The 16,595-nt window shown below is 42.3% G+C and overlaps 1 protein-coding gene across 1 annotated transcript in view; it reads right to left on the reverse strand.

Moving 5' to 3' along the window:
- The window catches only part of LOC137321806 (chloride intracellular channel protein 5-like), a 164,935-nt gene extending 153,938 nt beyond the window's left edge, over positions 1–10,997 (reverse strand). Inside the window, exon 1 of the mRNA XM_067984484.1 lies at positions 10,260–10,997. Within this exon, the coding sequence (XP_067840585.1) occupies positions 10,260–10,748 (489 nt within the window). The 5' untranslated portion in view covers positions 10,749–10,997. The remainder of the gene's footprint in view (positions 1–10,259) is intronic.
- Positions 10,998–16,595: the final 5,598 nt, after the last annotated feature.

A 16,595-nucleotide genomic window follows, 5' to 3' on the forward strand; every position in this document is an offset into this window, starting at 1 on the left:
GTCCCAATGCCCCAGGAATCTAAATCCCTCCCTCCTGCACCATCTCTCCAGCCACGCATTCATCTACTCTATCCTCCTATTTCTATACTCGCTAGCACGTGGCACCAGGGGTAATCCGGAGATTACTACCTTTGAGGTCCTGCTTCCTACTCTCTTTCCTAACTCCTTAAAATCTTCCTGCAGGACCTCATCCCTCTTTCTACCTTTGTCGTTGGTACCGATATGGACCACGACATCTGGCTGTTCACCCCCTTCCTCCAGAATGTTCCGCAGCCGCTCAGTGACATCCTTGAGCTTGGCACCTGGGAGGCAACATACCATCCTGGACTCACAACTGCGACCGCAAAAACGCCTGTCTGCTCCCCTAACTAAAGAATCCCCTATCACTATTGCTCTGCTGACCTTTCTCCTCCCACCCGTATATCTCAAGTTAACAGATCTTGGGCGTTCTGATTAGGATTTATTCACCAGTGAAGCAACAGCGCCAAAACAACCCTTTCAAAATCTCCATGTGTGCTCAATTGAAATAGAACAAACTGGTAAGCCAGAAGCACAAATGCATTAATTTGTCTGGGCTTAGTAGGCCAGAGTACCTGGGCGTGTAGCTCACATATGGTCCATGGGCTGTAGTTTGAACACCCCAGAGATATTTTGTAGGCTGCAATGGATGTCAGTTAATGGCTGGCCAAGAATAGCATTACACGCTCTAGGAGAAGGATGAATGTTCTGCACTATCAAACACAGGAAATTTAATGCTTAGGAGAGCAGGGGAAAAAAGCCATACTCCCCCTTCTAAAAAAAACTGACAAATTTTAATTAATTGTTAACAACCTCATCAGTCAGCTGGTTAATGAACAGCAAAAGAGATTTCATAAGTGCAATGCAAGTTCATCCAAATCCTAGGCTTAGAATATTTTTAACCAGACAGGTTTTAAAGACACAAAAATAAAATACTGCAGATGCTGGAAATCTGAAACAAAAACAGAAAATGCTGGAAACACTCAGCAAGTCAGGCACAGCATCTGTGGAGGGAAATGACAAGTTAATATTTCAGGCATAACCCTTATAGAATCATAGAATCATAGAACATGGAAACAGGCCCTTCGGCCCAACATGTCCATGTCGCCCAGTTTATACCACTAAGCTAGTCCCAATTGCCTGCACTTGGCCCATATCCCTCTATACCCATCTTACCCATGTAACTGTCCAAATGCTTTTTAAAAGACAAAATTGTACCCGCCTCTACTACTGCCTCTGGCAGCTCGTTCCAGACACTCACCACCCTTTGAGTGAAAAAATTGCCCCTCTGGACCCTTTTTTATCTCTCCCCTCTCACCTTAAATCTATGCCCCCTCGTTATAGACTCCCCTACCTTTGGGAAAAGATTTTGACTATCTACTTTATCTATGCCCCTCATTATTTTATAGACTTTTATAAGATCACCCCTAAACCTCCTACTCTCCAGGGAAAAAAGTCTCAGTCTATCCAACCTCTCCCTATAAGTCAAACCATCAAGTCCCGGTAGCATCCTAGTAAATCTTTTCTGCACTCTTTCTAGTTTAATAATATCCTTTCTATAATAGGGTGACCAGAACTGTACACAGTATTCCAAGTGTGGCCTTACTAATGTCTTGTACAACTTCAACAAGACATCCCAACTCCTGTATTCAATGTTCTGACCAATGAAACCAAGCATGCTGAATGCCTTCTTCACCACCCTATCCACCTGTGACTCCACTTTCAAGGAGCTATGAACCTGTACTCCTAGATCTCTTTGTTCTATAACTCTCCCCAACGCCCTACCATTAACGGAGTAGGTCCTGGCCCGATTCGATCTGCCAAAATGCATCACCTCACATTTATCTAAATTAAACTCCATCTGCCATTCATCGGCACAATGGCCCAAATTATCAAGATCCCGTTGCAATCCTAGATAACCTTCTTCTCTGTCCACAATGCCACCAATCTTGGTGTCATCTGCAAACTTACTAACCATGCCTCCTAAATTCTCATCCAAATCATTAATATAAATAACAAATAACAGCGGACCCAGCACTGATCCCTGAGGCACACCGCTGGTCACAGGTCTCCAGTCCGAAAAACAACCCTCTACAACCACCCTCTGTCTTCTGTCGTCAATCCAATTTTGTATCCAATTGGCTACCTCACCTTGGATCCCGTGAGATTTAACCTTATGTAACAACCTACCATGCGGTACCTTGTCAAAGGCTTTGCTAAAGTCCATGTAGACCACGTCTACTGCACAGCCCTCATCTATATTCTTGGTTACTATGATGCCCTTCATCGGGTTTAAAGTTACAACCACTTGAAAATCTAACTTTCAAAATAAATTAACTGGTTAAGAATAAATATCATTAAAATACTTTTCTTTTTGCAAATGTCTTTTGGGTTGTTTCTTCACCTTTATAATTATATGAACTCATTCTTATAAACTATTTTTAGAAGTATACAATAAGCACCATGAGCAAAAATTTTTGAGGTCTCTTAAGTGTATAGCATTATCAGAGAAATCAGTGGGTAAAGGCAATCTCTATGTTATACAGACCCGAAAGCCAGAGGTTCAATCCCCAGTGCAGGTCAACTTAACCATAGCAGCAATTAAAACTCTACAATTGACTTCAGTGCTCTAGGCTGGGAAGAGAAAACCCAAAAAAGCAGACAGTCCTGATTCCTACTCCTGTTACCTTTCCAGTGACCCCGACTGAAAAGTGTACATGTGGATATCAGGTGAGTAACGAATCAGGCATGGCCATGATGCCCTCCGTGCGCAAATAGCTTGCTAGCACTCACTGTTAAGGCACCCACCATGGAAGAATAGCCAATCGAGTCAGGCACTAAAGGCAGTTGGTGGCTGTGGATAATACTCAGCAATAGTCTCCAGGTGAGGAGGGGTCCAAATAGGGAGAAATTTTAAAAATACAAGTGCAAGATATTGATGTGGAGGAATGGATACCAAAAGAACAAACTTGAATTTATAGAAGTCAACAAGTGGTTGGTGAACGCGAGGAAGAATTATCAAAGTGCTGGTACAACAGCCATGCTTTACTACTACTTTAAAGAAACATTTCATAATTCTCAACAAATATACATTCCATTGAGAAATAAAAACTCCATGGGAAAAGTGATCCATCCGTGGCTAACTGAAGAAGTTAAGGATAGTATTAGATTAAAAGAAGAAGCTTATAATGTTGCCAAGAAGAGGAGTAAGCCTGAGGATTGGGAGAGTTTTAGAAACCAGCAAAGGATGACCAAAACATTGATAAAGAGGGAGAAAATAGAACATGAGAGTAAACTAGCAAGAAATATAAAACAGATTGTAAGAGCTTATCATAGAATCATAGAATCATAGAAGTTACAACATGGAAACAGGCCCTTCGGCCCAACATGTCCATGTCGCCCAGTTTATACCACTAAGCTAGTCCCAATTGCCTACACTTGGCCCATATCCCTCGATACCCATCTTACCCATGTAACTGTCCAAATGCTTTTTAAAAGACAAAATTGTACCCGCCTCTACTACTGCCTCTGGCAGCTCGTTCCAGACACTCACCACCCTTTGAGTGAAAAAATTGCCCCTCTGGATCCTTTTGTATCTCTCCCCTCTCACCTTAAATCTGTGCCCCCTCGTTATAGACTCCCCTACCTTTGGGAAAAGATTTTGACTATCGACCTTATCTATGCCCCTCATTATTTTATAGACTTCTATAAGATCACCCCTTAACCTCCTACTCTCCAGGGAATAAAGTCCCAGTCTGTCTAACCTCTCCCTGTAAGTCAAACCATCAAGTCCCGGAAGCATCCTAGTAAATCTTTTCTGCACTCTTTCTAGTTTAATAATATCCTTTCTATAATAGGGTGACCAGAACTGTACACAGTACTCCAAGTGTGGCCTCACCAATGCCCTGTACAACTTCAACAAGACATCCCAACTCCTGCATTCAATGTTCTGACCAATGAAACCAAGCATGCTGAATGCCTTCTTCACCACCCTATCCACCTGTGACTCCACTTTCAAGGAGCTATGAATCTGTACTCCTAGATCTCTTTGTTCTATAACTCTCCCCAACGCCCTACCATTAACGGAGTAGGTCCTGGCCCGATTCGATCTACCAAAATGCATCACCTCACATTTATCTAAATTAAACTCCATCTGCCATTCATCGGCCCACTGGCCCAATTTATCAAGATCCCGTTGCAATCCTAGATAACCTTCTTCACTGTCCACAATGCCACCAATCTTGGTGTCATCTGCAAACTTACTAACCATGCCTCCTAAATTCTCATCCAAATCATTAATATAAATAACAAATAACAGCGGACCCAGCACCGATCCCTGAGGCACACCGCTGGACACAGGCATCCAGTTTGAAAAACAACCCTCGACAACCACCCTCTGTCTTCTGTCGTCAAGCCAATTTTGTATCCAATTGGCTACCTCACCTTGGATCCCATGAGATTTAACCTTATGTAACAACCTACCATGCGGTACCTTGTCAAATGCTTTGCTGAAGTCCATGTAGACCACGTCTACTGCACAGCCCTCATCTATCTTCTTGGTTACCCCTTCAAAAAACTCAATCAAATTCGTGAGACATGATTTTCCTCTCACAAAACCATGCTGACTGTTCCTAATTAGTCCCTGCCTCTCCAAATGCCTGTAGATTCTGTCCCTCAGAATACCCTCTAACAACTTACCCACTACAGATGTCAGGCTCACTGGTCTGTAGTTCCCAGGCTTTTCCCTGCCGCCCTTCTTAAACAAAGGCACAACATTTGCTACCCTCCAATCTTCAGGCACCTCACCTGTAGCGGTGGATGATTCAAATATCTCTGCTAGGGGACCCGCAATTTCCTCCCTAACCTCCCATAACGTCCTGGGATACATTTCATCAGGTCCCGGAGATTTATCTACCTTGATGCGCGTTAAGACTTCCAGCACCTCCCTCTCTGTAATATGTACACTCCTCAAGACATCACTATTTATTTCCCCAAGTTCCCTAACATCCATGCCTTTCTCATCCGTAAATACCGATGTGAAATATTCATTCAGGATCTCACCCATCTCTTGTACAAGTGTGTAAAAAGGAAGAGAGTAGCAAAAGTAAATATGGGTCCCTTAGAGGCTGAGAAAGGAGAAATTATAATGGGGAATAAAGAAATGGCAGAGACGTTAAACAAATATCTGTCTTCACAGTAGAAGAAACAAAAAACATTCCAGAAATAGTGGGGAACCAATGATCTGATGAGAAAGAGGAACTTAAAGTAATTAATATTAGTAAAGAAAAAGTACTGGAGAAATTAATGGGACTGAAAGCCAACAAACCCCCTGGACCTGATGGCCTACATCCTAGGGTTCTAAAAGAGGTGGCTGCAGAGATAGTGGATGCATTGGTTGTGATCTTCCAAAATTCCCTAGATTCTAGAACGGTCCCTATGGATTGAAAGGTAGCAAATGTTACCCCGCTATTCAAGGAGGGAGAGAGAAAACAGGGAACTACAGGCCAGTTAGCCTGACATCAGTCATCAGGAAAATGCTGGAATCCATTATTAAGGACATGGCAATAGGCACTTAGAAAATCATAATATGATTAGCCAGAGTCAACATAGTTTCATGAAAGGAAATCGTATTTGACAAATCTATTAGAGTTTTTTGAGGATGTAACTAGCAGGGTAGATAAAGGGGAACCAGTGGATGTAGTATATTTGGATTTCCAAAAGGCACTTGATAACGTACCACACAAGAGGTTGTTACACAAGATTAGGGCTCATGGGATTGGGGATACTATATTAGCATGTAATGAGGATTGGTTAACGGACAGAAAACAAAGTGAAAACGGGTCATTTTCAGGTTGGAAGGCTGTAACTAGTGGGGTGCCGCAAGGATCAGTGCTTGGGCCTCAGCTATTTACAATCTATATTAAACACTTAGATGAAGGGACCAAGTGTAACGTATCCATGTTTGCTGACAATACAAATCTAGGTAGAAAAGTAAGCTGTGAGGAGGACACAAAGAGTCTGCAAAGGGATATAAACAGGTTACGTGAGTGGGCAAGAAGGTGGCAGATGGAGTATAATGTGGGGAAATGTGAGGTTATTGACTTTGGTAGGAAGAATAAAAAAAACAGAATATTTTTTAAATGGTGAGAAACTTTTAAATGTTGGTGTTCAGAGGGATTTGAGTGTCCTGGTACAAAAAACACAGAAAGTTAACATGCAGGTACAGCAAGCAATTAGGAAGGCAAATGGTATGCTGGCCTTTATTGCAAGGGGGTTGGAGTACAAGAGTAAGGAAGTCTTGCTGCAATTGTACTGGGCTTTGGTGAGACGATTTCTGGAGTATTGTGTACAGTTTTGGTCTCCTTACCTGAGGAAGGATATACTTGCCTTAGAGACGGTGCAACGAAGGTTCACTAGATTGATTCTTGGGATGAGAGGATTGTCCTATAAGGAAAGATTGAGTAAAATGGGCCTATACTGTCTGGAGTTTAGAAGAATGAGAGGCGATCTCTTTGAAACATACAAGATTCTGAGAAGGCTTGACAGGATAGATGCTGAGAGAACTAGGGGACATAGTCCCACGATAAGGGGTCAGCCATTTAGGACTAAGACAAGGAGAAATTTCTTCACTCAGAGGGTTGTGAATCTTTGGAATTCTCTAACCCAGAGGGCTTTGGATGCTCAGTCATTGAGTATATTCAAGGCTGAGATTGATAGATTTTTGGACTCTAAGGGAATCAAGGGATATAGAGATCGGGCAGGAACGTAGAGTTGAGGTCGAAGATCAGCCATGATTTTACTGAATGGCAGAGCCGCTTGAGGGGCCATATGGCCTAGTCCTGCTCCTATGTCTTATGTTCTACAACAACTTGCATTTATATAGCACCTTTAATGCACAAAATATTCCACGGCACTTCTGAGGAAAAAAGACAGAAATACTAGGAATGATGACTAAAAGCTTCATCAAAGAAATGGCTTTTAAGGAGGGTCTTAAAGGAGGAGAGAGACGTGTGAGATGGAGGGTTATTACTTGAGTCTGGAGCTGATGAAGGTATGAATGAGGGCTTCATTGGGAGATGGGACCTAATAGGAGAAAAGGCAGCTGATGTTACTAAGGTAGAAGGAGGTGGTCTTTGTAATGGGCAGCAAATGGGGTCAGAAACTCAGCTCAGAATCAAACAGGATGTCAAATTGCAATCAGTCTGGATCAGCTTGAGACAAAGGTCAGGGAAGTGAATGGAGAGGGTGACAAGGGTACGGAATTTGCGGCAGGGGCCGAAAATGATGGCTTCAGACTCCCAATGTTTATCTAGAGGAATTTACAACTCATCCAGGACTGGATGTTAAACAAGCATTCTGACAGCATATAGGTGGTGGAAGGTTCAAGAGAGGTAATGGAGAGGTGGAGCTAAGTGTCATCAGTGTACATGTGAAAGCTGACCCATGTCTTCAGATGATGTTGCCAAGGGAGAGCATGCAGATGAGGGAAAGGAGGGGTCCAAGGATAGATCCTTAGAGGGCTCCCGTGACTGTGAATGGGTGGGAAGAGTAACCATTGCTAGAGATGCTCTTGCAACAATCAAATAGTTAAGAGTTGAACCAAGCGAGGGTAGTCCTATAGAGCTAAACAACGCAGGGAAGGTGTTGGAGGAGGATGGTCTGGTTGACCATGTCGAAATCTACAGAAAGGCAGAGGAGGGATAATGCACCACAGTCACAGTGAATGTCGTTTGTGACTTTTAGGGCCATTTTGGTGTAGTGTGAGGGGAAGAAACTTGATTGGAGGGAGTTGTATGAGAGGTGGACACATTTACTATATATTTTCTCAGTGAGTATTCTTTTGGCCACTCAATTAATAGAGATATAACAAATGTTCCAGCAAGCTTTATGCGGCATTAGAGAGCTGAGAATTGGTTAATGTATGATGTAGTTTTGTACTGTTTTAGGCTTTCAAATCCAAAACAAAATATACTGCAAGTGGATTGATAGATTGAACTGTGATGTAAGAATTGAGCTGTAGCAGTTGAGCAGTTAGCAATACGGCCCATCAGAGATATTAATGCCCATTCTCTCTACCAATTAGATAATTAATTTCATTTAATCTGAGCATTAACTTGTCAATAAGTATCTCAATAAATTGGTTTACAGACTACACTTTCTGTACAGGGGCAGATTAGCTCCCCTGAAAGGTCACCAGATTCTTCAGGATTCTCACTGAAAAAGGAGGGGCACATTTAATATTCACAGGGGCACTTGCCAGTCCACCTGTTTCTATAGACTGGCAAAACAGACTGAAGGTCTACTTGTAAAGTCTTCTCAGTCGTCCACAGGATTTAATACCAAGCATTGCAATATTCTCTGTCACGTCCATTTTAACACTTGGTCCTCAGCTTCAGTATTTCAAAATCGTCGCACAGGATTTTATTAGAATGTGTAAGATTTGTGATCTGCTCCATGGGGCAAATTCGAAAATCTAAGAAGAAGCCTTACAACATTTCTCAATAGGATATTTTTAGTAACAGCAATCTCAGACTTACTACAATCCTTTAAGTAAAACTTTATAGCTCAAAGATGGATAACAGGAGATATATGCTATATCAAGACCACAAAGGGGTGACTTTTGAAACTAACCTGATTATTTTAATGATTTCAATAACATCCTAAAGGGGCATTAACATCTGAAATGAGAATTTCCAGGCAAGCTCAATTCAGAGAACTGAGGAATAACATGCATTTATATAGCGCCTTTAACATAGAGAAATAGTCCAAGTACACAACACTGTAATGTTAGCCACAAGGAACAATCCATGCTACTACAGCATGAACTCATGTAACACATTTTTTTTATATTGTCCCAAATACAATAAGTGATGTCATTGGTGTAATCACATCACTGAATTCTCCACTGGTTGTTTGGCAGATATTGACAATTCCCCTTTAAAAAGTAGAAAAGAAACATCATTCTCAAGAGGTTTCAATTTGATCAAATGCACGCTCTCAAAAGTAATCTTTAAAAGACACTGGTAACCTTAAAAGAGACAAACTGTCTTTAACATTCAACATTCCATATATACTGGTGCTTTGCAATCAATCCTCATCAGGGCTGGGCACACATGAAAGTGTCACATAGCTGAATATATGTACAGGAGCAGTATATCTCACAGTGGCATGTGGCTTGATGTACATGCAGTGATGTATAGCTCACTACATATACAGTGCCAAGATAATTCAATATATGTGCTGTGGCAGCATTGCTCAGTAAATGCAGTATTACTCAGGTGTAAAAAATTAAATTAAGGTGACCTGTACTGCCATTCTATTTTCACCAATTCAAAAGCACTGACTGTCACCTTTTTGTGGTTGGCAAAAATCTCAGTTGCAATCAAAAGCAAACAGTCAGCAAGTAATCCATTTAACCACAAGTGCACAGAGCTTTACAGCCCCCTCTCTCAACGATGATGTGAGCGCCCAACAGTGACTGCCTCCAACTATAAATACATGAATGTTGTTGGCTATGCGTAGGGCGACAGCAATGCATCCATTTTTCATATAAGTTTACAATTTGTTTCATTCTACTGTAATGTTCTAAAAAGCAAATATCATGAAGATTTATTTTAATCTGTAACAGGTGAAATTTAAAGCTGAACTATTAAACAGGGCTGTAGGTTCATTAAAACTCATGGTGGAAATTACCCTTTGTATTATTTATTTTAATTCTCAAGAATTTACATTAACATATTTTTGTAGCCGTTGTACATTTTGATTGCACAATGCAGTTGGAGGAGTACATTGATACTTTCAGCTTTCTAGCCATAATTGTACTTGTGCTGAGAACGATGTAGATTTAAGAGTTACCAAAATTAGTTTGTTCTTGGTCTCTGGGGTTCAGTTGAATTAGGGAACGAGGGGCTCCTGTTTATTAGTGGTTCTGTTGGCGGTGGTGGTGGTGAAGGGGTTTCTGTGCTGGTCTGGCTATAGGTGAATTGCACTCCTCACTCCCAAACCACCTAGTAAAAGAAAGCAAACCAGCACAGGTGGGAACATTTCCATTGTTCCTTGTGTATTTTCAGAGGAACAATTGGGTTTCTGGTGATTTTTACTACCCTGGAAATTGCTGTTTCAACATGAAAAGTATTTTAGAAATAAACTTCTTGGGACGCTAAAAAAATCTAATGTTTGGAAGTTGTGAACTGATTGGGGGGGGAGGGGGGGGGTCAGTCACCTCTGAAGAGATTCCTTACCTTAACATACAGAGAAATCTCGAATTGCTGCTGATGATCGTAGACACTTTCACTCGGGCTGCCATTGAAGTGTCTGTTGTAGGTCTCGGGGCTCTGGCAGTCGCTCTGCACCTCTTTGCTCTCTCTGCCCGAGCTGCCGCCGTCGCTCTCGAACACCTCTTGGTAAACACCGCTGTCCCGTTCCCCCTGCGGGTCGGGCTCCGACCCGCTGTGATGCAGCGCTCCTTGGAGATCGCTGAGGTCTGCACTCTCCGGGTTGGAAGAAGAAGCGGAGGAAGGGGAAGGGGAAGGGGAGCGGGCAACCTGGTCGTATGCCACCCGATCGTCCATCTGGAGAGAGGTCTCGTAAGTGTTCTCAACCACTATGTCAGGGGCTTCGTACTGAATCATCATCTCAGGGGCTTCATACTGAACCATCATCTCAGGGGCTTCGTACTTAATCACCACGTCGGAGGCTTCGTAGATGTTTTCACCCAAGCCGTTCTCCATGGTTTTGTGCTGAAATCTGGTTGCTCTTTCGAAGAAGTGGCGTCGCTAAGGTGAATCTGAAACAAATGGCGAAGCCAAAAGCGACCAGCTGTCCTCTTGGCTCGGGGACAGTGCGGTGGGACTCGCCTGCAACTACTTGGCAAGTGATCAGGAGGCTTGGAATCACTGGTTAGATGTTTGCAGAGGTTCAAGTGCGAGGAGATAAGGAGCTCAAGGGTTGCTATTGAATACGTACCTCCAGAAGTTAGTTTTACGTGCAAGCTCTAAAATGAAATGGAATACAAATAAATATCGTATAACGGTGCACATTATTGAAATATTTTTCACTATTAAAAGTGAACGATATTTAAAAGTGAAATATGTTCCAGATTTTTCAGAGTAAATCATTAACTAACTCCGTTGGTGAATTACAACCCACGAATGGGATAAGCTGCTAACTTCCAAATGAGGTCACTTTTTATAAGTACTGTATTTTTCACTTAATTTATAACGGCATTTAAAGCGTTTGGCAGAGTTTTATGTCTTCCGTTTGCAACAACAACAAATAACTTGCATTTAACGTAGAAAAATGCCCCAAGGTGCTTCCAGAGGCGTAAGGAAAAGCGGATGCCGAGTCAAATAAGGAAAGATTAGAAGGCGTGACTTGGTCAAAGAGGTGAATTTTAAGAAGGGTCTTAAAGGAGAAGATTGATTGAAGCTGAAAATGGAATATATATATATATATAATAACAAATCAAAGTGGAACGCAAAAAAAGTACCAAGATGCTTCAAAAATAGGCTTAATGAAGATGGACACTGAGTCTGGATGGAAGGAATTAAGAGGGATGACCAAAAGTTAGGTTTTGTGGAGGTAAAGAGAGGGGCACAAACAAAGAGATTTAGGGAGTGAGTTCCAAAGAGTAAGACTAAGGTGGATGACCAATTATTGGGGGGGGGGGGGTGCACAGAGCATGAATTATGTGAGTCATAGGTCATGTCTTACAGCTCTGTGACGGCACCTTTCATTCATGCTACATAGATTGATACCTCAAGCAAATATCATATTCCATGCTGACCACATTACAACACATTCTAATTACCTGAACTTTTTTTAAAGTTTATTTGAAGAGATTTTTCAGACTATAAATATATAATACCTTTAATCGCACCAAAAGGAATGTGGGTTGAGTTTCCAGATGTTGTCTGTTCAAACTTTCACATGAAGAACTGTGTATGCAATGTGAACAACTAGCAAATTATGTACTTTCCTCCTGTCATGTTCACTATTTCTGAAGTTCAGAAAACAAATCAAAGTGGGAACCGCAATTAGTACATCTTAGCACCTTCTCAAGCAGGAAATGAGCTCATAAACCCTCACAACAAATGGACTGGTCACCAATCCAATGTGCTAATCAGAAACCTCAAAACCATGGCTTACGCACTTTGAAAAAATACTATTTTAATACCTGAGATACCTGCCATTGTTGAAGAGGTAGTGAAAAGAAGAGCATGAATATTCAGCTCGGGCATGCACCCACCTCCTCTAATTCACACAATTGGAATCAAACCTAGTTGGACAACACCAGGGTCAATGCCATCTCCACCACCTGTAGAACCTGAATAGAGGCCAGGAATGGATCCCATAAAGGAAAAGAACCAACCAAACAGGAACTGCCCTTCAACCAACAGGCACTCGACCTGATGGGAAGCTTAAAGTGGTCAAACCTTCAGAGGAAGCTGTGAGGCAACTGTTTATGGAGATTCTGGACGGAGTGTTGATTATTCAGCAGTGAATCTGGTAACTGCCCTCCCACCTTGATGTTGTTCATTGCATCTTCACTGATAGAAAGTGTGCTCTGCAATAAGACTCGGAAAACATTATCACATATGGTTGATTGTTTTATGGACCACTTACCTCCCTTGAACATCAGAGAGGTAGAGTGGTCATTCATCCGCTTTCAAAGTAAGGGTATGGGAACGCCAAGACGACATGAATGGGATCATGTCATCGGGCACTCTACAATGGATGAGAAGCTGTGAAGGATGAATGGATCTCTCTCAGAAGTAAATACCTTCATACCTAACATTCATAATGCATTGGACCATCAGGGTGGACTGCACTGTATCCACAATGCAGGAAATGACACCAACATGGTGGCTGCAATGGAAATCTTGTTGGCCCAGGCAACAGTATTTAACTTGACACAGGGGATTCCTGCAATTGAAATGAGTGGCAGACTTTCCTTAACACCCATTTACCATGCTCTTGATCTGAAAGGTTCTTGGCACCTTTGGTAACCAAAATGGCAGGCCACTTGCTGGTGTTGGAAAAGAGTTTATCTCACTAACATCAATTCTGTACTGGACCTATAGGAAACATATTTGCAGACCTCCTCAGTGATTGGAAACTAAATTGTGACCCTCTTTAATTAGCTCCCCCCCACCCCCTCACAATTTAATCAGCTTGACATTTTTGTATCAGTCTCACAAAAAAAAGCTTGTATTTAGGTGTCAGCCTTGGCTCAGTGATAGCACTCTTGTCTCTGAAGTAGGAGGTCGTAGAAGCACATAATCCAGGCTGACATTTCAGAGGTGCTGTCTTTCAGATGAGATGTTAAACTGAGGAACTATCTGCCTCTCATGTGGAGGTAAAAGATCCCACGGCACTATTTGAAGAAGAGCAGAAGTTTTCCCAGTGTTCTGCCCAACGTTTATCCCTCAACCAACAATACCAAAACAGACAGTAACTTATTTGCAAATTTGTTGGTTTTGAATTAGCAGGTAATTCAACTTGTACATTGTACATCATATTCCATAGGTTTTTAAATACATCCAATATGCGTCAAGGAGCCTGCTGAATAGAATGTCATTTTCAGATTAAAACACGAGTTAGCAAGGTTTATATATAAAATTAATTTAACAGCCTCCACCCAGTTCTTATTGGACATAGGTCACATTTTAAAAAATGTCACTAATTGGCACTAAATGGGCACCTCATCCAAAAGACCACATGATTGTTTTCTTTCAATTTTCAGTTTTGAAGATTCAAAACATTAACTTGTCTTTTCTTTTTACAGAGGCTGATTGACCTGTTGTGTATTTCCATCATTTTTAGTTTTTTATTCTTTTTATATGTGATTTTTTTTTGTTGCCTGACTTCATGCTGAAGCAAGGTCTGCAATATTTGCACTTTGCTACTTTAAAAGAAACCAATTAGAATTGCCAAGAATCCCTATGTGGTCACTTCAGGTAACTGTTGTTTGTGGACACATACTCATTATGAAAGCAATAGTCAAGGGGTGAGCTTTCATTATTAGTTTTTCAAAAATAATTCTGATATGTTTTCTAATTCCTCTGAGCTTAATGCCTGTTTAATATTATAAACATTTCAAAATCTGCAAAGCTACCAATCTACACAAAGCCCAAGGCTTGCCTTAGATCTTAGGCCAAGCAACCCAGAGTCATGGTTACCTAGCAGACAGACAGACTCTACTCTCAAATCACATGCTTCTGTAGTAAGCACTGTTCTCTGGTGTGGGACTGGGCCAAACATACCAGGGAAGTAGCAGGATCATGAAACAGTTCTGAAGTATAAATGCACCACTTGATAGCATAAGACCAACCAGTGATGCAGCTAAGGACAACTATAACAAGGATAGTTGTCTCTCACAATTGATTGTAGTAGTTGCTAGGAACACAGGAAGATTTGGAAAAATTATATGGGGTTCTAATAGGAAAGTCGTGGATTCCTCATAACTTATTGAAAAGCCTAACCTATCTAATTAGGTAAGTATTGGTTAAACAACTGTGTGCAAGAAGTCATAAATTTGCATAAGAATATGTTGGGAGACAGTCCCACATGCATATATGTATATACAACAACTTGCATTTATATAGCACTTTTAACATAGAAGAACATCCCACAGGCATGAGGAAAACTGACATCAACCAAAGAAGGATGGGTGACCAAACGTTTGGTCAAAGGGGTGAGTTTTAAAGAGGGTCTTAAAGGAGGAGAGGGAGGTGGAGAGGCTGAGTGATTTAGCAAGGCAATTCCAGAGCGTGGGATCTAGGCAGCTGAAGAGTCAGAGGAACAGAAAGTTTAGAGATGGGGAATTCAGCAGAAGGTCGGTGAGGAAGGGACAGAGGCTGGCGGTTATGGATGTGGAAGTGGATGGTTTTTGTGATGGAGAGGGTATAGGGTCCGAAGCTCAGCTCAGGGTCAATAAGATGCCACGGTTGGGTACAGTCTGGTTCAGGCTGAAACAGTGGCCTTGGAGGGGGACGCAGTCAATGGAGAGGGTATGGAGTTTGTGGCAGGGACTGCAGACAATAGCTTTGGTTATCTCAATGTTGAACTCGAAGAAGTTATGGCTCATTCAAGCCTTGATGTCAGATAAACAGTCTGACAGCATGGTGGCAGTGGAGGGGCTGAGAGAAATGGTGGAGAGGCAGGGCTGGGTGTCATCGGCATAAATAGCATGTAGATGAGGACGAGATGGGCCAATGACAGATCATTGGGGCACTCCAGAGGTGGCAGAGTGAGAGTGGGAAGAGAGGCCATTGCTGGAGATGCAGTGGCTGCGATTTGATAGGTAGGACCAAGAGAGGGCAGTCCCATGGAGCTAGACAACCGAAGAGAGGTGTTGGAAGAGGATGGTGTGATTGACTGTGGCAAGGGCAACAAGCAGGTTGAGGAGGATAAGGAAGGATAATTCACCACAGTCACAGAGGATTATACTTGCTAACTCAAGTGTTGTTTGATTAGAGGTGATGCCACTGACATGCCATATCCAAGCCATAGTCTTCTGGAAAATTATGCCCAGAAACTTCTGCTTTCTGCCCGTCTTGGTTGGTTTTATCAGCAGCTAAATCCTCCCTTCCTGTTGCTTGTGTTAGCTTGTTAGGAGAATAGCGCACAGTGTGATTTTTTGGGGTTCACCACCATTTGTCTATTTGTATACCCATTCCTCCAGGCATCATCTGTACCTCAACTCAATTTACCCGTCTTGGCGCCATATTCCATGATACCCTTACCTAACAAAAATCTATCGATTTCAGTCTTGAAAAGTATAGTCAAAAATTGAGGAGCAGCTCCATCAAATAATGAAGAAGGAGCTGTAACCTCAAGAACTGCACAAACATATGGAACCGTGTTTCTTCCTGGCTGCCATGGGCAGGTGGCCTGGACATTGTTGATAGTGCACTGGACAGCACACTCCACCCCAAGTTCCCAGTGGTGCCTGGAAGGATCCCCAAACACAAAACCTTCCACTGGGGAGACTCCCACGCCAGGTGGCAGAACATTCTTCCAGGAAAGGTGAAAGAGTGGAGAGTGTGTTGCAGCACAAAATAGAGGAATTCCCTCCATACAAAGATTTGAAATCCCAGGCAGTAGTAGAGGAAGATGACACTGCTAACTTGGTAATTACCACATCACCTGACCTGACCTGTCTATCGCTGCTGTTCCCCACCTCTTCTGAACCGAATCAGCAGCCACTGTTCCCCACCGCACTTAATCCAAATCAAAGGCCTTTTATCATGCTAGACCGGACCTGAACCTGCAGCTACTACTCCCCACTGGATCCAACCCAAATTTGCAGCGCTGCTTCTTGTTTGACCCATATTATTTTGGGAATTCAGATAGGTTAAATATGATGTCATTACATTTGGTAGAGAACCTACTAAAGACTTGAGATGAAGTTGCAGCCAGTGCATCTCCAGCAATGGCCTCTCTTCCCACTCTCACTGCCACCTCTGGAGTACCCCAATGACCTGTCATTGGCCCCTCTTGTCCTCATCTACATGCTATTTATGCCGATGACACCCAGCCCTACCTCTCCACCATTTCTCTCAGCCCCTCCACTG

This window comes from Heptranchias perlo, chromosome 5 (genome assembly GCF_035084215.1).
Source record: "Heptranchias perlo isolate sHepPer1 chromosome 5, sHepPer1.hap1, whole genome shotgun sequence".
NCBI classification, from domain to species: Eukaryota; Metazoa; Chordata; class Chondrichthyes; order Hexanchiformes; family Hexanchidae; genus Heptranchias; species Heptranchias perlo.